Genomic DNA, 27,090 nt, shown 5'->3' on the forward strand with positions numbered 1-27,090 from the left:
GAAACTACAGGTTATCAAAAAATGATTGTTTTTATTAGTGACTATCAAGAATTGAGAAGAGCTTGAGTTAGTGGTGTCAATATACAATGTTATGTGAAAGCAAGAAATAGCATATCAGAGGGGAGGAACGCTGAGAGGGGCATCTCACCTCTTGATGCCACAAAGGCTGTCCGCATGCCTACAGTGAGGACTATGATGGTATACTCCCCACTTTTTTTTTATTAGATTAGATTAGATTACTTACAGTATGGAAACAGGCCCTTCGGCCCAACAAGTCCACACCGCCCCGCCGAAGCGCAACCCACCCATACCCGTACATCTACCCCTTACCTAACACTATGGGCAATTTAGCATGGCCAATTCACCTAACCTGCACATTTTTTTGGACTGTGGGAGGAAACCGGAGCACCCGGAGGAAACCCACGCAGACACGGGGAGAATGTGCAAACTCCACACAGAGAGTCGCCTGATGGGTGCAGCTCCAGCAACACTGAAGAAGCTTGACACCATCCACGATAATCAGCTCACTGATTGACACCACATCCACCACTTTCATCATTCTTTCTCTCCACCACCCATGCACAGCACCAGTGTGTACCATCTACAGGTTGCACTGGTGCAGTTCACCAAGACATCTTAGACAGCACCCTCCAAACATGCAACCACAGCCATCCAGAAGTGGAAAGACAGCAGTTCCATGGGAGCTCCACCACCTGCAGTTCCCTGACAGTCCACTTACCATCCTGACTTGGAAATATATCACCGTTCCTTCACCATTGCTGGCTGCAATCCTGGAATTCCTTCCCTAAAACAGCATTGTCGGGCTATCTACCGAGCCAATGGACTTCATGATTCATGAAGGCAGCATATCACCACCTTCTCAAGAGCAAATGGGGATCGGCAATGAACACTAGCCCAGTCAGTGAGACCCACTTCCCATGGTTGAACATATCAATAAGTAAGTTTATGAGGGAGAGAGGAATAGAGGCTGTGCTGAAAGGATGAGATGAAGGGTGAGGAAGCTCTTGCGAAGTAGAGATACTGGCATCAACCAATTAGGTCAAATGGCCGGGTTCTGTCCCTCTGTCCGTATTACACTGAATTGTTAGCTTCTGTGATGTGCTTAAGTCTCTGGTTTGAACACAACTCTGTGTCTCAGAGGTGACAGTGATAACATTTAAGCCGAAGTTCACACAATGGGATAGGTCACACTGCGACATGATGTCGATCATTAAGATCTTTGCCACACCCTGACCACTAATGTGCAGTTCATCATCCACGTGTTCCTCAATGATTCAGCTCTGTCTTTTTAGTTATTTGTATGAACAACTTTAAAAAATGATTTTTGGGCATATTTGATGCTTCTCTTCTTAGTGTTTCAACCCTGTGCATTACTGCGCACACAGCCTGTGTTCTGACACTTTGGCATCTTCAAAAATGTGAATAATTACATTGTTTGGTGACGCACATTGACTTAATTTCCTGTTGCCAGCAGAGAATTGTTTTCACTCTAAGGTCTTTCTAGGAAATGTGCATTACACAAGCAGTATGAGCGGTTGCAGGGACCTGTACAAGTGATGAAGCCCTGTCCGCTTGCAATAAGATGAGGCTTGCAGAAGGTTTGTGCATTGAATAAAGATATCTGTAACTGAGCAGCCACTGTATATTTGAAGATAGTGTTAAAAAAAATTTGCATTTATATAATATCTCATCATCCATTTGAAAGTGTCTCAAAATACATTGCAGAGGAAACACTCTTGGAGTGTGCTAACTACAAAGAAAGAGAAATTGATGCATTTTTGTAATCCTTTACATCGCCTTAACTCATCCCAAAGCCAATGAAATCGTTCTGAAGTCTCTGTTGTAATGCGAGAAGCATCACACTGACACAGCAGTCCATTCAGCCCAACTGCCAAGTCTTTATATGCGACATCTTTATACTTTACTTCATGCACTTCCAAGTGTCAGACAGCTCACCAAAGGACATTTTTTTGAAGAGTGGTGACTGCTCATAATGTCGGAAATGTGGCTGTCAATTTATGTACAGGAAAGATTGTGTCATGGGGTTTTCCGTGTCTTACTTGAGAGATGCTCACCTTTGTACAAGTCCGTCTATCCACACAAGGCTGTTGTTTATCGAAGGCATCCACAAGGAAGAGGCTGAGAGCCTTTGTGTTTGCCGTTAAGCAACTTGAATGAGGATCACTTGGTGTTATAGTCAGAAATCATGTACTCACTTATCACCCACAGTGATAAACCGGCCTTAGCATTGCCCGGCAGCTCGGTATCTGCTGGAAAGCCTTTTTGATAGCAATGACCCCTGTTGTCTGGTTTCATAGCTTGTCTTGATGTGCAATAGTTAGGACCTATCACAACAAATAATACTTACAACCCACTGCTAGTCCTGAATGAGACAGGTTGTCTGTGCAGTTAGCTCTTTGGTGGCACAAGCTGAGAAAGGCTATTTGTCTTTTCAAAACTGAACTAAACGACCAGGATGGGTTGCATTGATGAGATTCATTTAGAAGATTACAGTGTGATCTAATTAAAGTGATTTGAGACATTGGTTGTGCAGACATTGAGAGAATGAAACTGAACCATTCAGGGGTGATGTGAAGAACCACCTGTCCCCGCAAAGGGCATGGAAACTTGGGACCCTTTTGAACCCCCCCCAACCCCCCTCCCGAACACAAAGAGCTGCAGACAGAGGGAATGCTTGAAATTTCAAATTTTAACATGATGGGGTATGGTTTGGCAGGAGTATTAATGAACATGGAGCCAAGGCAGGTAAATGGGGGGGAGTCAAGGTGGACAGCAGCTTCAGTTGAATTAAATGGTGGAGTGTAAGAGGCTGGACAGCTTTCTGGTTTATTCTTGTCTTCCTACAATAGATTGACGTTGATGTAGCTGTGGAAGATCTCAAGTAGCATTGCTCTGGATTGTTCATTAGGAGAGGATCTCATTTTGTTTTAACAACTTAAAATCTAGGCTAACAATCCAATATGGAATATTGCCGATTAGGTATGGCCCATAGAATAAGTTATTAAATTTAGGTCCTGGCAGTGTTGATAGAGTCAATATCACCCAAAAAAAAGGCCATCTAACCCATGCGGGTCTCTGTAGAGAACAGAATTGAATCGCTGCAGTGTGGAAACAGGCCATTCAGCCCAACAAGTCTATACCGACTCTCCAAAGAGCATCCTACCCAAACTCAACTTCCTACCCTATCCCTGTAACCCTGCATTTCTCATGGCTAATCCACACATCCCTGGGCACAATGGGTTATTTAGCATGGCCAATGCATCTAATACATCTTTGGACTGTGGGAGGAAACCACAGCAACTGGAGGGGAATGTGCAAACTCCACACAGACAGTCACCTGAGGCTGGAATTGAACCCAGGTCCCTGGCGCTGTGAGGCAACAGTGCTAACCACTGAGCCACCGTGCCAGAAAGAAACACCTCTGCTCTATCTGTGTAGCCTTACCAGTTTGTTTCTCTTAATGGCCTGACTAGTTTTCCTTTGAAGTTGTTGATCATTTCCATGCCCACCAGCCTAGATGGGAGTTCCTCATTCCTGGACTATTTAAAGCACACATGCACCCCACCTGTAACTCCCAGCTGTGTAGCTTCCATTATGACACACCCAACCTTTGAACTCTTGCATCCCCTATACCAACTGGAAATCAAACGATCCAACCAAGGTGCTTTGAGATGATTAAAGGGTCTTCCTATTTCCATTGAGGAGGAGGGAGGGGAGGAGCCTTCTCTAATGTAATCAGGGTTTTCACGTCAACTCAATCCGATCATGGTCTTCCTGAGACAGATAGTGGAGAAACGAAATCTTTCTGTGCAGGCCCGTTCTTGCAGAAGTGAGGGCATGGTGTTCAGGTAGAAGGCTCAGTCATGGTCACGCTGAAAGACAAAGTGGACCGAATGGCCTGCTGCTGTTTCCTAATCCACAATGTCCTGAGGCATTTTCTCTTGTGGTCTCTGGGGAGGGGTTGGGAGCCTTGGATCCTGTTTCGAGATACAGTACTCCCTAGTCTTGGGATCCCCTAAGTTTGCAAAGTGAGAGAGCCCCAGTCGAAGCAGAGGACAGTTCAGAGATCCCAGAGTAAAGGGAGAGGGAGCATCCCCAGAAAGCAAACCTAATTGAAAAGTATTCTGTATGCATGTGTGTGTGTGTGTGTGTTGAGGGGGGGGGGGGGTGGTTGATTTGTTTGCTCTGTCCGCGGGGGATGCAGTAACTCTGAGACCTCAGCAGATATCTCCACTGGCTTTGAAGCAACAGTGGAGAATTGGGCGGGGTGGCAAATCTCAGCCTTATTACCCCGACAGGGAGAGGGAGGGAGAAGCTGGGGAGCTGATGTGGGTACAGTTGCGAATGTGTGAGGATGGAGAGAGAGAGAGAGAGGCAAACTCCGCATGTGGGCAGAGCTGGCAGCGAATTAACCCTTCCCAGCCGACAGCGCATTGCCAAGCTGCTGCTGAGAGCAGTGCGATCGGCTTCTTTAATGTTTGCTCTTGTTTTAAAAAACACAGAAGCACACGAGCAATGTCCTTATTTTCTGAGGAGTTGAGTGATGCTTCTGTGTGTGTGTGTGTGTGTGTGTGTCGAACTGCAGCGTGATTTTTGTTAATTTAAAATGTGAGCCAGTTCTCGATGGTTAACAGCCACCAGGGAGGTGTTTGTACATGGACTGTCCCCCCCTCTCTCTCTCTCTCTCCCGGAGATTGCTTCCATGGAAAAGAAGCTGAGCGACTTCTTAGCGTTTCAGGTGAGCCTGATGCTGTGGAGTGGGTATCTCTTGCCCCTGTTGCAGATTTCAGTTTAAACTGAGTGGCTTCCAGCGTTGTGTGTGTCTGCAAAGTAGCAGGTTCGGTGGAATATCTCCAGCTTATTTATTTCATTATTTTATTTTCCCCTTTCTGTGAGTGTGTGTGTGTGTGTGTGTATGTGCGTGATCCTGTGCCAACCCCGCCGCTCACAGGTAATTGCGAATTGCCCCTGGCACTTTAATGTTGCAACGCGGGAGAGGACAGTAAATCCAGGGTGAAACTTCTGCCCCTCTGAGGTCCATTGGAGCCGAGAGGGAGAGGGAGAGGGAGAGAGAGAGGGGGGGAGGGTGGGAAAAAAACAGGTTTCTCTCCCCCCCCGCCCCCACTTCTCGAGGACATTGCCTTCCCCCCCTGTTTTGGGGGAGCTGAGGGACTGAGCTGTGAAGGGAGAACAGGAGGGAGCTGAGGAATTATATAGCACATTGAGGCAGCTGTTTCCCCATTTTCAGCCAAGTCAAGGGGGTGCGGGGGAGGGGTTGCTGTTTGTTTATGTGAATGATGACCTCCCTTCCCACCCCTCCTGCATCTTTCTCTTTGGACCTGGTGACCCTCCCCCGCCCCTTTATTTGACAGACAGTTCTCAAGTACACAGTGGCTGACTCTCCCCCCATGAATGGCAAGCAGACCCATGTGACTCCAGTATGGCAGCTAAAGGCCCAGGTGGGGCCACAACAATGCAGGTAGGTGGCCATCTCTCGTGTCTGTTCTATGCTGGGGTTGAGGGGTGGACGGGGGGGGGGATCTCACCCAGGCACTTTGAACAGTGTGGAGTATCTGTTGATGGCGTGTTGAGATGGCCGGGGTTGGTGTGCAGTCATTTCTATCAATAGCAGATATTGCTGGAAAAGCTCAGCAGGTTTGGCAGCATCTGCAGAGAGAGAAATCAGAGTTAAGTCAGAGGTCTTACGAGGAAAGGCTGAGAGACTTGGGTCTGTGCTCATTGGAAAGAAGAAGGCTAGGAGGGGATTTGATAGAGACACACAAGATGATTAGAGGGTTAGATAGGGTAGACAGTGAAAGTCTTTTTTCCTAGGATGATGACATCGGCTTGTATGAGGGGGCATAACTACAAATTGAGGGGTGTTAGATTTAAGACAGATGTCAGAGGCAAGTTCTTTACTCAGAGAGTGGTAAGGGCCAGTATAGTTAACTCAACCATATTAGGGAGATTTAAACAATCCTTGGATAATCACATGGATGATGATGGGATAAGGAGGGGGATTGGGCTTAGATTAGTTCACAGGTTGGTGCAACATCGCGGGCCGAAGGGCCTGTTCTGCGCTGTATAGTTCTATGTTCTATGTTCCAACATTTTGGGTCCAGTGTCTGAATCGTTAGCTCTGATTTATCTGCACAGATGCTGCCAGACCAGTCTGAGCTTTTCTAGCAATATGTGTTTTTGTTTCTGATGTACAGCAGCTGCTGTTTTTTCAATTTTTACTGGACACCTTTAACAATGTGCAACATCAGTAATACAGGGTGTTGAGATGGGGTGGTGAGGAGACAGAGAGAATTCCCAACCCTCTCCTATGAGGTGAGGCCAAGTGTGATAGAAGAGCATCTGCTGTCCTGGTGGTCTGATTTAAAAAAAGGGGGATTGTGCAGTGCTCCCCCTGCTCATGAGGCAAAACGCATGAATTTTTACCTGGTGGGAGTGTGTTCCTGTCCAGTTCTCAGGCAGTCTGGCGCTGAATTTCCACCTGTGTTTATGGTCTGTAAGATGGAAGGATCTGGGGGAAAGCTAGGGGTTTGTATTGTACAAAAGGTTGTGTGCAGCCTTTCAGAATGGCTTGTCGAACTCAGGTTTTATATTTTCAACCTGCTCACAGCTACACCACTGGAGCAGGTGGAACTTGAACCTGGGTCTTCTGGCTCAGAGATAGGGTCTCTACCACTGTACCACAATAGTCCCTAGCCCTGAGTTTAGGGAGAGTGGCTCAACAGTGCAGGTGAGAGACAGAGGGCTTCCCACCTGCGGCAGCTGTGTGCAGGTCAGGGAAACCCCATTTAATAAAGTTGCCAGCAATTCAACTTACTGCTGGATCTTCTTCTGCATAAATTGTCCTTCGCGGTTGCCCACAGAAGAATAATCTGTACCTCAAAATGATTTTTATGTCTTTGTGAGCTGCTCTTATAACCACTCGGAAATTCAGCAGAAAATTCGGGAGACTGTGATGCTCGCTCCCACAAGCGGTGGTCAAGGTGGATGGTGTACACTGTTGATTCATTGAAGAGAATGGGTAAAAGGGAGCTGGTGCTAATGTAAGAGAGAGGGTGGAATGGAGGCTTATGTGGAGCATAAAAGCCAACATGAACTGAGTGGATTGAATGGCCTTATTCTCTTTCTGGGCTGTGTACTCAAAGCTACCTGATCGCCAGTTGCATTTCTGTGTGGCCTCCAAACCTCTCCCTGTTCTGTATACCGGGGAGGGGGTCTTGTTGTGCAGTCGTAGTGTCCCTTTTTCTGGACCAGGAGGCTCAGGTTCAAGTCCATCCTGCTCCAGAGGTGCATTATAACCTCTCCAAACAGTTTGGTTAGAAAATATTTATAGCTAACTCTACCTTGTCCTCTATCTGTATAAGTCCTATCAGCTCACCAAATTCTGCAGAGAGCTAGAGGAATTTGAGATCTGCTGATTGCACACGAGGGAAACTGCAATCCCTTGCCCCAAGCGAGAGAACTTCAAAAAGGGCTATTGCACACTGTGACCTTCTACTGTTTTACCTCTTATGTTTTAAAACAAAACCCTGGCAGTATCTGACTAAGTGCTGTTTAGAAGCAGGTGTCCAGTGTTTTCTTCACTTCAAAGAGCCTAACATGCTTCCACTTTGGAGAACGAACAGCACTTAGCCCTAAGTGAGGATGAAGAGTTCATGACAGGTGTTGTGTAGGTGCTTGCAGGCACTGATGTGATGGGACTTTGTAAATTGATCCCATCCATTTAAGCTAGTGTCAGGAGTTGCTTATGCATGAATTGTATTGCTGCGTAATTTCAGGCTGTGTAGTTTTGCTGTGGTTGCTCTGTGATTTCCTCTAGCCCGACAAACTTCCAAGAACTCTATGCTCCTCCAATTCTGGTCACGAGTGTAACTTTGCTTTTAACCATTCCACCATCAGCAGCCATGCCTTCAGTCATTGCAGCTTTGGAAATTCCTGCAAAACCTCTCTCCTTCTGTCTCTCTCCCTGTCTCTCTCTCTCTTTCTGTCTCTCTCTCTCTCTCTCTCTCTCCTTCTGCCTCTCTCCCTGTCTCTCTCTCTCTTTCTGTCTCTCTCCCTGTCTGTCTGTCTGTCTCTCTCTCTCTCTCCTTCTGTCCCTCGCCCAGTCTGTCTCTCTGTCTCTCTTTCTGTCTTTCTCTCTCTCTCTTTCTCCTTCTGTCTTTCTCCCTGTCTGTCTCTCTCTATCTCTCTTTCCCTCTCTGTCTCTCTCCCATCTGTCTCTCTCTCTCTATCACTCTGTCTCTCTCCTTCTGTCTCTCTTACCTTCTGTCTCTCTCCCTGTCTGTCTCTCTATCTCTATCTCTCTGTCTCTCTCTCTCTCTCTCCTTCTGTCTCTCTCCCTATCTGTCTCTCTCTATTGCTGTGACTCTCTGTCTCTCTCTCCTCCTATCTCTCACTGTTTTTCTCTCTCTATCTGTCTCTTTGTCTCTGTCTCTCTCTATCTCTCTCTGCCTCTCTTTCTCTCTCTCTCCTTCACTCTCCCTCACCCTGACTCTCTCCCTGTCTGTCTCTCTCCCTCTCTGTCTCTATCTCTCCCTGACTCGCTGTCTCTCTGTCTGTCTCTCTCTCTTTCTCTCTGTCTCTGCCTCTGTCTCTGTCTCCTTGCAGTTCAAAAATTCCCAAATATGTAACAGGAGCATTTACCAGCCAAACTGGGCACTGGGAAATGTAAAGAGACATTAGATCCGGCAACTAAAAGTTCCTTCAGAGAGATCAGTTTTAAGGAGTATATTAAAGGAGGAGAGAGAGGCAAGAGATTGAAAAAGGACATTTTAGAGCAGAGAGATTATGCAGCTAATAATGGAGACTGCAAATGTGAAGACAGCCAGAAATATACCAGAGGTCTTGAATGATTGTAAACGTAAAGTCATCATGGTCCCAGAAGATCCTCTCGTTAGAGAGAGAGAGAGAGAGAGATGGCCGGTGGTGTTTTAAACTGTGGATCACCACACCTCAGGCAAGGATAAAGGTGAGAAAGTGGGATCTTTCATGGTGACCTAAGCTAGTGTGAGAATTGAACTCACGCTGGTGGTGTCAGTTTGCAAACACTGTCCAACTGAGCTAACAACCCCCATGAAGGATTATGGGGCTGGAAGAGGTCATGTGATTAGGTAGGTTTGAGGGTACAGACTGGACTTACGAATGCCAGGGTCTTAATGGGGCATTGCCAGAGCAGAACCCCAAGAACAGAGACAAGATGATGGGCGAGTCAGGATGTGGGCAGCAGAGTTTTGGATGAGTTTGCTTTTGCTAAGGTGAGCACACCCCTTTTGATTGATTTGCCATTGAGGTGATGCCATGGCTTTGTGTAGATGAGGACGATTGTTTATTAGTAATTCCTGGCTTGCAAACGAGAAAACAAAATTCCTGCATACCCAGCAACCAGTTTGGATTAACAATCTAGCGTTCCCAGCTCAGAAGCCAGTTATCTCTCTCTGCAGTGCCTAATTTCCATGCAGATCCAGCCTGAATTTCTTCTTTTCTGACCTGCCTTTCTCAAAAAGCAACGCAGTTTTTTTTTTAGCATTTCTCCCACACACAGACGTGATCTCCTCGGCCAGCCGAACATGGAGATAAGATTCTCTCCCCGTTTAATCATTCTAGTCTGAGGAGCGGCTGCTGCCTGTGACTTTGTGTCTGTATGTGTCATAGCTTCTCCTCCTCCACAATGTGTTAACCATGTGCAGTCTCCATGTGACTGAGTTGGTGTGCACTGATGGAAAAGCAGAAAGTGCTGGAGAAACTCAGCCGGTCCAACAGCAATTTTGGAGACAGAAGTCGACTTAACACTTCAAATCCCACACGATTGTTCAGATTTCCAGCATCTGCATTATCTTGCTTTTAGTAGGATAATAGCAGAATCCCTACAGTGTGGAAACAGGCCCACACACTGACTCTCCAAAGGGTAACCCACCCAGACCTATTTTCATACCTCATTACTCTACATTTACCCCTGACTAATGCACCTAACCTACACATCCCTGAACACTACGGGCAATTTAGCACGGCCAATTCACCAAACCTGCACATCTTTGGATTGTGGGAGGAAACCAGAGCAAACCCATACAGACAATGTGCAAACTCTACACAGACAGTCACCTGAGGTTGGAATCGAACTTTGGAGCTGGCGCTGTGAGGCAGCAGTACTAACCACTGAGCCACCATGCCACCCACTTTTGGGCTGGAGTCACGACGCTGCTCACGAAGCTTGATTCTGTCTCGGCATTTGGATACAAGGACCAGTAGAGGAATAGTGTCTTGGCTGAATATTGTTTGAATTTCTGGAAACATTTGGGTAGATCCCTTCCAGTGAGGAAGAGTGTAATGGCTAATGTCCTACACACCCCCTCCCCCTGGCCAAAAAGACTTTCAATTTATATTTAGCTTTCCTCCTCCAAAGTCTTAAGCCAAGAGAGAGAATTTCCTTGTAAATTGCAGGAGTCATATGCAAAGATTTCCAGTATCTGCATTATCTTGCTTTTAGCAGGATAATAGCAGAATCAATTTATGCCGAGGTTGCTTTTACTGTCCTATCCTACCCAATTCCATTGTGATTGTTTTGTGTTACCTTTCTCTTGTAAGCAGGAGACAGAGAGATTTCCAGAGATCTCGGGAGGAAGTCCCAGAGGTTGAGTCCGAGGAGGTGGGCGCAGTCATTGGAATTGGACTGTTTTAGATTAGATTAGATTAGATCCCCTACAGTGTGGCCCAACCAGTCCACACCGACCCTCCGAAGAGCAACCCACCCAGACCCGTTTTCCCCTCTGACTAAACCACCTAACACTATGGGCAATTTAGCATGGCTAATTCACCTGCCCTGCACATCTTTGGACTGTGGGAGGAAACCAGAGCACCCAGAGAAAACTCACAGGGAGAATGTGCAAACTCCACACAGTCACCCAAGGCTGGAATCGAACCTGGCACCTGGTGTTGTGAGGCAGCAGTGCTAACCACTGAGCCGCCCTGTGAGATTAGATTAGATTCCCTCCAGTGTGGCCCTTCAGCCAAACAAGTCCAACACTAATCCTCCGAAGAGTAACCCACCCAGACCCATTTCCCTCTGACTAATGCACCAACACTACAGGCAATTCAGCATGGCCAATTCACCTGACCCACACACCTTTGGACCTTGGGGGGAAACCAGAGTATCTGGAGGAAACCCCCACAGACACGGAGAAAATATGCAAACTCCATACCAACAGTCGCCCAAGGCTGGGATCGAACCTGGATCCCTTGCTCTATGAGGCAGCCACTGAGCCATCATGCCGCCCCGTAAGAAACAGATGCAAACTTGTGTAGCAGGAATGCACAGGAGGCCAGGATGGGAGGAGTACCCATATCTCAGGGAAGAATGGGGCTGGAGGAGGCTTATAGAAATCGTACGTTGTTATAACAGCCTCATATTGAAGGTGTAGGCTGGCTGCACTTGAAGTGAAAACCTAGCCAATGTTAGCTGGAGGAAGTAACCCTCGCTGGGTCCATGTCAATGTTTATTTGTCCCTCCATCACTCTCTAATCTTCATCAACCCTGCAATCCTCGATCACATTGCTGTCCAATTCTACCCTCTCACACATCCGTTATATTCTTCGCGACATTATGGGCAATCATCTCTTCAGCTGCTAAGTTCTGGGATTGCATCCCAAAAACTCTGAGCTTCTCTACCTCCCACCTGTCCATTTCGATAAGTCTAAAAGTCTAACAACCTAACAACCTACATCTTTTACCAAATACTTGGTCACCTGTCCTAACATTGCCTTTGTGTGGCTTGGAGTCAGGTTTGAACTGGTATTTGATCATGCTTACCAACTGCTGCAAAATGTTTTTCTCTGAATGTTAGTGGTGATATATAAATGCAGATTGTTAGTGAATCTTTCTGGTTTCATTTAAACCGAGGCCAGGTTCTGTCCATGAAAGTGGAGTCGCAGGTAGATAGGATAGTGAAGAAGGTGTTTGGTATGCTTTCCTTTATTGGTCAGAATATTGAGTACAGGAGTTGGGAGGTCATGTTGCGGCTGTACAGGACATTGGTTAGGCCGCTGTTGGAATATTGCGTGCAATTCTGGTCTCCTTCCTATCGGAAATATGTTATGAAACTTGAAAGGGTTCAGAAAAGATTTACAAGGATGTTGCCAGGGTTGGAGGATCTGAGCAATAGGGAGGGGCTGAACAGGCTGGGGCTGTTTTCCCTGGAGCATCGGAGGCTGAGGGGTGACCTGAAAGAAGTCTACAAAATTATGAGGGGCATGGATAGGATAAATAGACAAAGTATTTTCCCTGGGGCCAGGAAGTCCAGAACTAGAGGGCATAGGTTTAGGGTGAGAGGGGAAAGATATAAAAGAGACTTATGGGGCAACTTTTTCACACAGAGGGTGGCACATGTATGGAATGATCTGCCAGAGGAAGTGGTGGAGGTTGGTACAATTGCAATATTTAAGAGGCATTGGGATGAGTATATGAATAGGAAGAGTTTGGAGGGATATGGGCCGGGTGCTGGCAGGTGGAACTAGATTGGGTTGGGATGTCTGGTCGGCATGGACGGGTTGGACCGAAGGGTCTGTTTCCATGCTGTACATCTTTATGACTTTATGACTCTATAACTAATGGAATTATTTGACATGCCTCTTTGTTGTAAAGCCACTGACTTTTAGCCACTTTTGGTTTCAAACTTCAGCCTAGCTCTTAAATTGATTGCACCTACAGAAGGAGGCCGTTCAGCCCATTTGTGCCTTACCAGATTTTTGACATAGCTATTGGAGAGTTGGAGGGGCAAATAAGCATTGATGCGGAACCAATTGTGCAAGAAATCTTTCCTTTTTGAATTATACACCTAATGTCCTTAAAAACGACACCAATGAAAACACTGATGCTGACAAGATGAAATTGGATCTTCAGGAGGTGGTGTGGACTGACAACTTTGAGGGAGAACTGCATTGAGGCAAGATTCTGGTGGCTTGTTCTAAGATTGTAGTTTGTGGGACCTTGCTGTGCTAAAGTTGTTTACTGCACTTTCTGTGTCCCAATACTTATTGGACTTTTTAAAAGTACTTCAATGGCTGTAGAGCACTTGAGAAAATCTTGAAATCATGATAATGAACACAATATTTTCACACACATTCTATCTTTACCATACATGCAGGACTTTGCCCCAGTGTACTCCTCAGATTAACTGATCACTTGACCCATTACTGTTTATGTTAAATTGTAAAGTGACATCCACTTGTATATGTGAGTGTGCCCATGCACTTGTGTGTGGTCATTCCTCAGAACAAAGTCGGTACTTGCTCTGAGTGAGAACCTGCGTGCAAAGTTTTTTTTTCAATCGGGGAAACTCTTGAACTGCAGCTACTGAATGTTTCTGGCTGACCAGGAAACTCTCCCACTCTTAGCACCTGCCATAAGGGAACCTCAATTTTTCAAGAGCTGCTTTTTAATTTCCAAGGGAAGTGGTCCTTTTTGGTTTTCAGTGGGTCCTTTCTCATGTTCACCAACTCCTTTATGGTGTAATACCTTCGTTTAGTAACATGACATAACTGTATTTGTGTAGACATATTGGTCATTTGGACTTGCACCAATGCAATATTAGAAGAATTCAGCAATATCCTCAATAATCATGAGAGCTCTGTTAAACATAGAGCCACTTTGAGTTCTTCCAGCCTCCTGCTTACCTACCTTGGATTCCAGCATCTGTGTTTTTTTTTTGTCTCTAACCACATGCGCATGGAAGGTATTAGGGTTGGCATGGTGGATCAGTGGTTAGCACTGCTGCCTCACAGCATCAGGGACCTAGGTTCAATTCTACTCATGGGTAACTGTGTGGAGTTTGCATGTTCTCCCTGTGTCTGCGTGGGTTTCCTCTGGGTGCTCTGGTTTCCTCCCACAATCCAAAGATGTGTAGATTAGGTAAACTGGCCATGTTAAATTGTCAAACAATATGTATACAAACATATTGTTCAGGGATATAGAGGTTAGGTGCATTAGTCAGGGGCAAATGTAGAGGAATGGGTCTGGGTGGGATACCCTTCAGAAGGTCAGTGTGGACTCGTTGGACCAAAGGGCCTGTTTCCACACTGTAGAAGTTCCACACTGTAGATTAATTTCAAGGTATTATAATATTTTAATTGACATAAGATAACAGGCAAATTTGCCAACAAATTCTAATTTTTTTTTTAACCTGACACAATATAAACATGCTTTCTACACACTGGAGAGATTAGAATAAACTGTTACACATTTATCACTAACATGTTCACTGTACTTCAGAATCATAGAGTCATTGAGTCATACAACATGGAAACAGACTCTTTGGTCCAACTCATCTGCACCCACCAGATATCCTAAACTGACCTAGTTCAATTTGCCAACATTTGGTCCATATCCCTCTGAATCCTTCCTATTCACATACCCATCCAGATGACTTTTAAATGCTGTAATTGTACCAGCCACCACCACTTTCTCTGGCAGCTCATTCCATATATGTACCATCCTCTGCGTGAAAAAGTTATTGCTCGGGTCCGTTTTAAATCTTTCCCATCTCACCTTTAGTCAAGTCCTCTAGTTTAGGACTCCTCTACCCTGGTAAAAAAAACCCTAGTCATACCCCTCATGATTTTAAAAACCTCTGATATGTTCATAAAGTTCACAATCTTTCCCATCTCACCTTTAGTCAAGTCCTCTAGTTTAGGACTCCTCTACCCTGGTAAAAAAAACCCTAGTCATACCCCTCATGATTTTAAAAACCTCTGATATGTTCATAAAGTTCACAATATAAGTCATACGTGAATGCCTTTGTGAAGTAAAACTGTTCAATATTAAATTATTCATTTGACATTCTTCTTTCCATTGTAAGCAGTTACAGTAGTGTTTGCAAAGTGAACTCACTATAACTTCGTTAAAAAGTTCAAAACATTATGGTCTTCTCCCCTTCGCAACTCCTTTCCCCACCTTAAAGACACACCTTTTGCCCCTGGCCCCAGCTTCACTTCCCATCTGTGCCATGGCCACTTGCTGTGGTGTTAGTAACTTTGCTCACTCCCACCTCTGCAGACAAGGGAACCAGCCTCTGGATAAACAGCTCGCTAGAGGTCTGGCATGTTCAAGCTGTGGGGTAATGATTGGTCATCCTTGTGATTGAATTTTCCTGAACTGTTTGGAAGGCGAGTGAGAAATTCCTTCAACACCCACCGTGCCATGTACTTTGAACATTGGTTGTCGCATACATTCTATGGCCATCAAGCTCTAGGTCGGTCTCAAACCAGTGCTTCTGGGCTAGAGGCAAGGGCACTATCCACTTCACAACCTCTGAAAACCTGTTGTATGTGGAGAATGATGTGAGGTTTTCATTGGATATGATGAGGTGTTATATAAATGCACATCTTTCTTTTTGAATGAAAAGCCTCATTACTGCAGACACCACATCCGGCTGACTGTACACAAGCTATTGAATTTTATTTCTGACAAACATTTAGAAATCATAAGCTGGTAATTCAGCTGCACCATCCGTGCATAACTGTGATAAAGTGTCTTCATGAGACATGTCACTAAGCTTAACACTAGCCTTTAAAAATACAAAGAGAAGGAATATGATATGCAGGTTATATAAACTCAATCATCTCTGGCATTAATAATGCATGTTGTTGTTGTTAAAGGTGAGGTCCTCCGAATATTGAAAGCTGACATCATTAAAATATCATCAATGACGTACTAGTCATTGGAAAAATAACCCAGCCAGGTGATCAGATGCAGAGCACAAACACAAAGTTAATGTCTTTATTATTTTTCTCTCAGATGGCAATGGGAGCTGTGCTGTAACTCTAACCACTAATTGAGTTGCAAGACAATGCTGCTGATTATTTTCTTCTCTTTGGCTCTTTCAATAATTGTAGAAATGGAGTTAACTTACTCCAGTCTTGGTGGGTGGCGATCAGAGAAAGGCATGGTGTCCTGTTGGGCTGTCATCCTGGGCTGTAAAATTGGGAATCTCTGATGAAAGGTCCAAATCTGTAACGTCAACTCTCCTGCTCCTCTGATGCTGCTTGACCCGCTGTGCTTTTCCCAGCTCCACACTTTGTCGAATCCCCTCCTTAAATCTCTCTGGTACTTCCACGAGACACTGTATAAAATCTACCTGTGTGGCTGAGCATTCAGTCATCCATTCTCGATATCTCATTATCTGGCTTCCTCCCCAATTGTATTTGACGGTGTTCCTGTGAAACTCCTTGGGGAGTTTTACTATGTTAACGGTACTGTATAAATGCAAATTGTCATGTTTTGTCGCTGTCTCTTTCTCACTTTGGGACATCTGAGCCTGGATTCTTTCAAGAGCAGGAAGACAAGAATTTGGAGCAGGATTAGGCAATTTGGACCCCAGACTCTGCTCTATTAATTAATAAAATTACAACTGCTCTGAGTCTTGACTCCACTTTCCTGTCAGTCCCTAATTTGTCACAAAGGTAAAAAGAGATAAAAATCTTCTTTATTTCTCTATATTTCTTCATAGGATGTAGGAATCACTGCTCAGGGCCTGCAATGGTCACTGATCCTAATTACTCTTAAGTAGCCTTCCTGGCGATCTCAAAGTTAAGAGTAAACCATGCTGTGTGTTTGGAGTCACATGTAGGTTAGACCAGATAAGGACAGCAGATTTCATTTCCCAAGGGTGATCAATGAATTTTTAAACAACAATTGACAATGGTTATGTGGTTGCTATCAGGCTGGCTTTTAATGTGAGAGTTTTATTCAGTTCAAATTCCACCATTTGCTATGCTGGGGTTCAAACCCATGTCCCCAGAGCATTATCCTGGGGTTCTAGATTGCTACCTCATTGACATTATCACTATGGCAATGCTTCCAACGTTTGGTACCAATGCAGTATTGCACATGACAGAAGATGAAGAGGGTATAAATAAACAGAACCGTCACTCATTAGAGTGGTGTGGTTATGGTTAGAACAGGGTTTCTAAATAAGAATCAATGAGCAGTCTTTCTACAGTCGTGGAGGCACAGTGTTAGCATTGACGATGTATGTACACATACTGGATTAGTGGTGCTGGAAGAGCACAGCAGTTCAGGCAGCATCCAACGAGCAGCAAAATCGACGTTTTGGGCAAAAGCCCTTCATCAGGAATAAAGGCAGTGAGCCTGAAGCATGGAGATCCACGCTTCAGGCTCACTGCCTTTATTCCTGATGAAGGGCTTTTGCCCGGAACGTCGATTTCGCTGCTCGTTGGATGCTGCCTGAACTGCTGTGCTCTTCCAGCACCACTAATCCAGTATTTGGTTTTCAGCATCTGCAGTCATTGTTTTTACCTTGTTGATGTATGTACACAGTCTGACTGATGAATGACTTTGTTATGAGTGTGGGGCCCACTCTGTACCTTAGTGATGAAGTCTGGGGCTCCTCCGAGGTCAATCTCAAGTCCCCATCTTCTGTTGGGGTGAGCTAGGCTGCACTCAAGCTACACACGTAAAACTGCCAGCATTGAGCGATTGGAGTCGAGAGTATGGTGCTGGAAAAGCACAGGAGGTCAGGTAGCATCTGAGGAGCAGGAGAATTGGCATTTTGGGCAAAAGCCCTTCATCAGGAATGAGGCTAGGAGCATTGGGGGGGGGTGAAGAGATAAATGGGGGGGGGGGGGGATGGGGCTGGGGGAAGGTAGCTGAGAATGGAGGTGGGGGGTAAAGGTGATAGGTCAGAGGGGAGGGTGGAGCGGATAGGTGGGAAGGACAGGTCGTGAGGGCAGTGCCGAGTTAGAAGGTTGGAATTGAGATAAGGTGGGGAGAGGGGAAATGAGGAAACTGGTGAACCTTCCAGCTCGGCTCCGCCCTCATGACCTGTCCTACCTGTCCATCTTCCTTCCTACCTATCCACTCCACCCTCCCTCTGACCTATCACCATTACCCCCCACCTCCATCCACTTAATGCACTCTCAACTACCTTCCCTCCAGCCCACCACCCCTCCCATTTATCTCTCCACCCTTGAGGCTCTCAGCCTCATTTCTGATGAAGGGCTCTTGCCCGAAACGTTGATTCTCCTGCTCCTCAGATGCTGCCTGACCTGCTGTGCTTTTCCAACTCTGCACTCTCGACTCTAAATCTCCAGTATCTGCAGTCTTCACTGTCGCCCAGCATTGAGTGATTACCTGAGGCTAGAGGAGAAGAATTAACACTTGGTTGGGAAACCACTTGTAGAGGCAAATCTCATCTTAAGGTGGTCCTTTTTTCAGAAGGGGATGTTAAAAAGGAGGGAAGGATAATGAGTTGGGGGGCAATGGAATAAGGAGAGATGACCGACCACAGTCTGAATATCAGCAGGCCACCCTGTGCACCAGAGCGAACTGGGTGAGACCCAGTTCACATTATAATCCATTGTGGGCATGCCTGAAGTAAACATTACAAGCATACAGAAGCTCCTCCAAACAAACCCAACCAGTCTAGTAACAAGAATAAATAGCAACTTGAGCTTGTTTGGCCGACTCAGTAGCACAGGGAGGTCAGCAGAGGTTCAATAGAGCCATAAGGCACTCAATAAGAGATTGCAGGAGCATTGAGAGGTGATGAGCTTTAATTCGTTTACAAATCCCTCATTCTCCATATCTCTGTAACCTCCTCCTGCCCTACAGCCTTTTGAGAGCTCTATGTTCCTTTGTTTCCAGCCTGGTGAGATTTACGGATTTTTAATTTCTGCACCCGTAGTGGTTTTTCTCTCAGTTTCTTCTCTATCCTGTTATTAAAACAAAAACTCCCTTAAAGCTTCCTGTTGGACTAAGATTTTGCTTCTGGTGTGACTTAATTTTGTTTATTTGGATGTCTCCTTATGTAGCTTACAATTTTGCCTTGGTACATCTACAATGGAATTGTCTTGGGATGTTTTGCCATGTTTAACTATTTATGTATTTCGCAAATACCAGTTCCTAGAGTCAAACCCGTGACTCCAGACCCACAGCAATAATGTAATTGACCTTCAACTGCCTTATATAATGGCCTTAGTGAGCCACCTGGTCCAAGGGAAGTTAGGGATAGGCAACAAATGCCGGCCTTACCAGGGATGCAAAAATCCTGTCAAAGAATTTCACAAAATGTCAGTGCAGTAAAAGTGTTTGTGGGGGGAATGGGGTGTACCACATCTGATTACAGTAAACTGCGTGTAATAAATGAGGCTGGCTGGATAATGAAATCCCTTGCCATGATCCCAAGTTGGATCCAGTTCAGAAAATATTCCACTCAATGGTCATAGAGTCATAGAGTTGTACAGCACGGAAACAGATCCTTTGCTCCAACTTGTCCATGCTGACCAGATATCCTAAATTAATCTAGTCCCATTTACCAGCATTTGGCCCATATCCCTCTTTAACCCCTTCCTATTCAGACGCCTTTTGAATGTTGTAGTTATGCCAGCCACCACTACTTCCGTTGGTAGCTCATTCCATACATGCACGACATCTGTGTGAAAATGTTTCCCCTTAGATGCCCTTTAAATCTTTCCTTGCTCACGTTAAACCTATGCCCTTTGGCTTTAGAGTCCCCGACTCTGGGGAAAAGCCTTTGGCTATCCATTCTATCCATACTGCTCATGATTTTATAAACCTCTTTGAGATCACCCTATAGCCTCCGGTGCTCCAGGGAAAATATTCCCAGCCTATTCAGCCTCTCCGATTAGCTCTTCGGGTAATAACAACTTGAGGATTCCCAACTCCAAGCTACCCTGATGTCATCATTGAGCCCTCACTGAGAAAATGTTGTTGTGACTGATGATGTAGGTGTGTGTCACACTTTCCCAACAGGAGATAGTTTGGATAGGTTTGCTCAGATCAGATTGAGAGAACATGCTCTGTGAGGAGGTAGCAGTTAGCTGTGCACCCGAGTTCAGAGAGAAAATTATTCATGTATCCATTCGGCCACTTATTTTGGGCACATTTACCTCCTCGAATGAGGGTAGAATTGAACTTGATTGCAATGCAACTTGTAGTTGAGCAATCTGGTGGCGTTCGCTACCAGTGTCTGTGAGACTCCGTCAGACAATGAGGAGCATTGAGCAGAAATGGAACCATACTCCAGCACCTTCAGCAGCGATGGGAGAAATGGGTTGAGTTCAGAGGGCATTGCCACTTGGTGTGGAGGCCAGTCATAGGGAAGACCTTCAGAATTTGATGGTTTTCTCTATAGTAGCAATCTGCACTTGGAATGGGTTCTGTGAAGATATAAACTTTGGAAACAATGAATTCAATGTATAATGTTCCTTAAGTTAGGTTATTTTAACGTCATTCCTGGGGTGGGAATGGCAGTGATGCCTACATCCCTTAAAAAAAATTTTGAAAAATAATAATTTAAGGAATGCTTAAAGACTGTGAAGTGGAGACTGCATGATACTCAACTCAGGGCTATAAGGTTGTGCTTTTGAACACCACTGCCAACCATCAGCATACAATCTGGCCTGCAACCCCAAATCAGAACACTAGCGATGCTGTCAGAGACAGTTTACTTTGGGGCATTAGACTGTGGTCCTATCCTAGTTGTTCTCAATGATGCCTAAGGCTTCAGGATAGGTCGCTCAGGACTGAGGTGAGGAGAAATGTCTTCAACAGGCGAGCCTGTGGAAATCTCTGTCACTAAAAGTAGTTGAGCCCAAAACCTTAAACGTTTCCAAGAAGGAGTTAGCTGTAGTTCTTAAGGCTAAAGGGTTTTGGAAGTAAATGGGAATAGGGAACTGAGCTGGATGATCATCCATGATCAAATTGAATGGGTGAAGCAGGCTCAAAGGGCTGAATGGCCTCCTTCCAGCATACTTGATGTAAGGAAATCCCATATCTCTATATTCAAAGAACTGAATGTTTTCACAGCTCTATGGCCTCCCTCAATATTCCTCCCTCAATATCTACCAACAATAGGTTAATTGGTTGCTTGTCTTACTTGTTGAGATGTTGGTATGTCTCAGTTGCAGTCTATGTCTATATAATAACAGCCATTGTAATTGGTTGTCAAGGGAGTGCATTTTTTAGATATTTTGAGGCACGCGATAAAGAACAGGTCCCTCTGAGGTAAAGGTAAGTCTTTCTTTTCTGTCAACTCTTTAAGTTTGAAGTCTGCCCAGTGTGAAGGAATGAGTGGCCATCTGTTAGGCAGCTGGAAGCTTCCTGCATCAGCTGACTTCAGACAGTTTCACACCAGTTACTGACAATGGTTGGGATGACAGTGGGTATCTCCGAAGGCCATTGGAAACCTGCCTGCTGGGTTGTATTGTTGACCCACAGGAAACATTGCTGCCTGTTTAATGAGGCTGTGTTTGAGCCTTCTGCTGACACACATTCCTTGTGTTGTCCTCCACAAAAAAATTCAACCAAACAAGTTAAGGAAGAAAAGCAATAAGTGGCTGGTGTGTTGGCGTTTACAGCTCAACAATCTGCTGCGTGTGGGGGCGTGGTGCAGATTGGTGAGGGATTAACCATTCAGTGTATCTGCAGCTGACACCGGGATAAGGTTAAAACCTTGTGATGCAGAGTCTTGGAACTGGGCTGACTCCTGAAGTACAATGAATGGGCTGTTCTGGACTGTGACTCAGTTAACATTTTCCTCAAATTTAACCCCATTGGCATTTATTGTAAAGCCAATTCATGACCCATAGAAAGTAGGATCATTATTACATATAGTACGGTGTGTAGGAACAATCCCTGCTGTGTACAACAGAAGTCCTGACAACCCCACACAATAAGAGAAAGACTTTGTTTGTTTGGTTGTTTGTTGTGGTCTCTCTCCATCAGTTGTGACACCATCAGGTCTTCTGTGACAATCTTCATGTAGCACTAATCGGCCTAGAGGAAGGAAGCGACTTTGTGGTGATGTCACTGGGCTAGTAATGCAGACATCCAGGCTAATGTTCTAGAGAGATAGCTTCAAATGGGAGGAAGAAATGCCATCTTAGCAAGTGGTGGAATCTATTATAATGGTGAGTATGTAACCACTGTTATAGAGTCATAGAGATGTACAGCATGGAAACAATTTGGTCCAACTTGTCCATGCTGACCAGATATCCCAACCTAATCTAGTCCCATTTGTGAGTAAAAGCCCACCTGGTTCACTAATGCCCTTAACTAAAGGATATATATTGCCGTCCTTACCTGGTCTAGCCTAGGGGTGACTCCAGAACCACAGAAATGTAGTTGACTCTTAACTGCCCTCTGTGCAATTAAAGACAGGCAATAAATTCTGGACTTGCCAATGACACCTTGGAACAATTAAAATAAAATAAATAATCAATGAGCAATTTGAGATGGCCCTCACAGCTACCCTCCGTTCCAGAAATACACACCAAGAGGCAAGATGGAGGTTGGTCATCTTGGTAACAAAACAGAACCATTTTCAAAACTGGGACAGTATCTATTTAACCACAAAGTGGAAAACTGGAGCAGCTTTCTAATCTCAAAGTGCTTCATCCATGCTGAGTTGGTCTGAAGTACATTAAAAGTTCCACAAAGCATTTGTACACAGCAAGATTCCACAAACCAATGCTTTTTGTTGTTGAGGAAGGAATGAATTTTTCTTCTTTTGTTTTATCTATGACCCTCCACATCTCCAGCTGAACCAGGGGGATGGTCAGAAACTCAGCTTATGTCTTTGAACAGCACAGCACCTTCTCCATAAAGTACAGTATCCCTGAAATCTCAGTTGTTCCTGGAAAGATGCCTTGATCCACTGCAGATTGACTGTACATACCTGATAATTCCTGATGAAGGGCTTTTGCCCGAAACGTCAATTTTCCTGTTCCTCTGATGCTGCCTGACTGGCTATGCTTTTCCAGCACCACACTCTGACTGTACAACCACCAACTGAATAGACTACCCATCCCTAATTGCCCTGGAGAAGCTGGTGGTGAGCTGTCTTCTTGAATCTCTGCAATCTTCATGGTTTAGATGCACTCAAAATGCTGTTAAAGTTCCAGGGTTTTGACCCAACAACCCTGAAGGAACAGTGATATAGTCCCAACTCAGGATGGTGAATGGCTTAGAGGGGATCTCCCTTGTGCTGGTGTTCCCGTGCATATGCTGCCTTTGTCCTTCTAGTTGCTCCAGGTCATGAGTTGTGTCAAAATCCCGTCGAGCCACACCTTCTATTTGTTTTAAATACTGACTGTACTGTTGCAAGCTGGAAAGAACATAGAACATTACAGAGCAGTACAGGCCCTTTGGCCCTCAATGTTGCGTCGGCCTGTGAAAACAATCTAACACCCTTGTCATTCTGTGAACTTAAAACTGCAAGATTGTCATGAATGGCAACCACAACTCACCACATTTTCTAATGAACCTTCGTGAGAAAGAGAGACTGGAATAGGAAGTCGGATTAACATTAGGAGGAGTGGAGGAAATTGTTGTTAAAGGAACCTTCTAGAGTTCTAGATACATGTGAGTTCTAGATACATGTGTTGCAGTCACTGAAAGCAATACCACTCAAGATAGAGAAGAGGCATGGGCCAGACAGCTGACATGATAAGATATATAGGAGCAGAAGTGGACCATTCAGCCCATTGAATCTGCTCTGCCATTCACTTAGATCATGACTGATCTGATAAGCTTCATCTCCACTTTCCTGCCTTTTCCCTACAATCCTTTATTCCTTCATAGATTAAAAATCTGCCTTGAATATACTTAACATCATGATCATTTGCAGCCCCTCACAGACGAGGATGTCTCTCTTCCACTCACAGGGTGAGTCTTAACAAACTTGACAAAGCAACAAATACTTAACAAACCAACCTCTACAGACTTGGAATGGTAAAGAATTCCACAGGTGCACTACCATTTGAGAGAAGGAATTCCCCCTCAACTCTGTGCTGTCTGGGTGGTCCTTCATATCTTCTGGTTTTAGACTTTCCCACAAGGGGAAACAACCCGTTTACATCCCTGTTCCAGCCCCTTAAGAAATGTGTACGATTCAATATGTTTAAAAATAGAGACATAGGAGATAGGAGCAGGAGTAGGCCATTTGGTCATTTGAGCCTGCAATGCCATTCAATGACTGGATCACCCACCCCAGTCCTTCAGAACCCCCTTCCTCCCCATTCCCTTTGATCCCTTTAGCCCTATAAACTATATCTAACTTCTTGAAAACTATTCAATGCGTCACATTCTCCAGGCCCCAGCTAACCAGGCCTTCTCATGTAGCAGTCCCATCACAACCTAGTGAACCTTCTCTGGACTGTCTCCAATACCAGTCTATCTTTCCTTCGATAAAGGCACCAAAACTGTTCACGTTATTCTAGCTGTGGTCTATAGTTTGAGCAAGATTTTCTTATTCTTACATATGATTGTCTTTCATATTGGAAGAGCATTGCCTAGTGGTATTATCACTGGACAGTTAATCTGGAGACCCAGGTGATCTGGGGACCCAGGTTCGAATCACGCCACAGCAGATGAATTTGAATTCAATAAATATCTGGAATTAAAAGTCTAATGATGGCCATGAATTAATTGCGGATTGTTGGTAAAAACCCAACTAGTTTACTAATGCCCTTGAGGGAAGGAAACTGCCATCCTTACCTGGTTTGGCCGACATGCGACTCCAGACCCACAACTCTTAACCGCCCTCTGGGTAATAAATGCTGGCCTGGCCAGAGTCACCCTCAACCTGTCAATGAATTAAAAATAAACTGGAAGAACAAGATGGCACTGGAAGTGATATGGAGGTTGGGGAGTGTGACCAATGCAAAGGAAAGATTTGGAAATGAGGACCGAGATTTCTAACACCATGTGAAGCACTGATATTCGTCATGACAACCACTTGCCACCTTCAGAAAAAAATAATTTTAGGGTTGAATCTGTCTGCCGAAGTGTTTGTAATATTATAAAAATACAGGGTGTTACAGGATTTTATTTTGAAGCTGCAGCTTCACATGGAGGCGACAAACTCTTCAGGTTTCACTTTTCATCATTTAGCTCTTAACAGCAGCCACTACAGTGGGATTTACTGCCTTGTACAAACTCCAGGGTATCCACGATTTTGGTGCAGTTAAGGTACGTTGCAGAGATCAGAGCAGCAGCACCAACTGAGATACTTAGCTGCATGCCGACTGTGTTTTGTTACAGGTTTCCATCCCTAATCTTTTCTCGAAATGGAATCACCGAGTTGTCACAGCATGGAACGAGGTCATTTGGCCCTGCACGTCCTTGCCCACCCTCCGTATTAGCAGTTTATCTCATGCCATTCCCTCATCTTCTCTCCTGCAAAATTGTACTTTTGGCTTTTTCAGATAATAATCCAATTCCCTCTTGAAATCCTCAACTGACCCTACCTCTGCCTTGCTCTCGGGAGCACTCTGCAGTTCCACTTGCCGTGTGGAAAAGTTTATTTCCCTGATGTTGTCTTTGCTTCTTTTGCCAATTGTCCTAACTCTGTTGCCCCTGGTCTCAGCCCCTCCACTGAATGAGAACCATTTTGCCCTCTCTTTGCTGTCTAGAACTGTCATGCTTTGCTTTACCTCTGTCATGGCTCGCATTATGCCATGTTCCTGATCACTTAGCCTTGTTTGGGGGGGAGGGGGGTGGTGCCAGCCCTAGATGGGTAAGGACTGTCATTACCCCTCCTACTGTGGAAGCAGACCATTTGGCCCATCAAGTCCAACCCTTCAAAGAGCATCCTACCCAATCCCTGCATTCCCATGGCTGACCCACCCAATCTGCACATGACAGGCAATTACCCACAGTGTAAAAACAATGACTGCAGATGCTGGAAACCAGCTTCTGGATTAGTGGTGCTGGAAGAGCACAGCAGTTCTGGCAGCATCCGAGGAGCAGTAAAATCAACGTTTCGGGCAAAAGCCCTTCATCGGGAATTCCTGATGAAGGGCTTTTGCCCGAAACGTCGATTTTACTGCTCCTCAGATGCTGCGCTCTTCCAGGCAATTTCCCACAACCAATCCACCTAGCTTATATATCTTTGGACTGTGGGAGGAAACCGGAGGAAACCCACACAGATATGGGGAGAATATACAGTCACCTAACGCTGGAATACGAACCTGGGTCCCTACCACTGTGAGGCAGAAGTGCTAACCACTGAGCCACTCATTCCACTGGAACACTTTAGTGACCCGAAATGACAGTAGGATTGGCGGGTAGCTAATTGTCTGGAGCATGGTAACAGTGCAACCCCAGGGCCAAGGATTGACTTGAGAGTATGGCAGAGGGTAATTATATATATTCTGGAGCCAGGCAACTGGAAATTTGTGAAGGGAGACAATTTATTAGAAGGGGAAAGAAAGCAAAATCAATTGGCTCGAGCTACTGAACAGCCAGCAGAGACAGAGTGGGCCAATTGTCCTCCTTTATGTCCTGCTGTCACTCTACAACGCAATCACGGCGCTTGAAGAGGAAAGTTGAGTGAGCACACAGCTGATGAGCGAATTTATCTATTGTTTTTAAGGTGACGATGAACTCCCATCTGGACACCAGCCCCCTCACTCTCTGCCTCCCTCAGTGATTATACCTGAGACAGGGAATGAGTGGGCCTCTGTACACTGGAGAGCAAAAACATGTTCATGTGCAGAACTGAAACACAAACTATTTTTGGGTGTATTTTTTTTTTAGAATGGAGCAGATAGACCTGTTCCCAGCCAGTTTCTCCTGTTTCACTTGTGATAACTGTTAGTGACATTTTGAAGTTTTATGTCATTGTGTTGTTGTTGTGAGTTATTTTACTTAGAAGCACAGTGTCAGGGGAGCACCATCCCATTTGTTAAACACCCTCACGAAAGCTGACACATTGCCAAACACTCAACAATAGCTTTGTAACCTCTGGACTGTTTACTGTGTTCCTTTGTGTAACTCCAGAAAAGCTTTAAGGAGGCCAAGTCATTAGGAGACTAACGCATGGCCTGGTGCTATTGATGGCTCATAGCTCCACACGCAACAAATGTATATGATTGAAATGTGTTTATCAATTTTTCGCCTTCTGGATTGGACAATAATGGGTCAGACATCCAGCAGAAAGCCTGGTGCAGTTACTGAGGGAGTGCAGGACTGTCTGAGGTGTTTGCTTATGTTAAAAA

General features: G+C 45.1%; 1 protein-coding gene across 7 annotated transcripts in view; it reads left to right on the plus strand.

Annotated features, from left to right (window-relative positions):
* Positions 1 to 27,090, plus strand: part of LOC140484721 (ras-GEF domain-containing family member 1A-like) — a 224,620-nt gene that overhangs the window by 142,383 nt on the left and 55,147 nt on the right. For 2 of the 7 annotated variants that reach the window (XM_072583482.1, XM_072583483.1), the window contains one exon: positions 5,415 to 5,521. The exons of 2 other annotated variants lie outside the window; for them this stretch is intronic. In XM_072583482.1, coding sequence (XP_072439583.1) covers positions 5,483 to 5,521 — 39 coding nt within the window. In that variant the 5' untranslated portion in view covers positions 5,415 to 5,482. Of the gene's footprint in view, positions 1 to 4,464; positions 4,781 to 5,414; positions 5,522 to 27,090 lie in introns of those variants that run through there. 3 more of the 7 variants (XM_072583481.1, XM_072583485.1, XM_072583486.1) reach the window with 3 other exon arrangements.

Source organism: Chiloscyllium punctatum, chromosome 13 (genome assembly GCF_047496795.1).
Source record: "Chiloscyllium punctatum isolate Juve2018m chromosome 13, sChiPun1.3, whole genome shotgun sequence".
Lineage (NCBI taxonomy): Eukaryota > Metazoa > Chordata > Chondrichthyes > Orectolobiformes > Hemiscylliidae > Chiloscyllium > Chiloscyllium punctatum.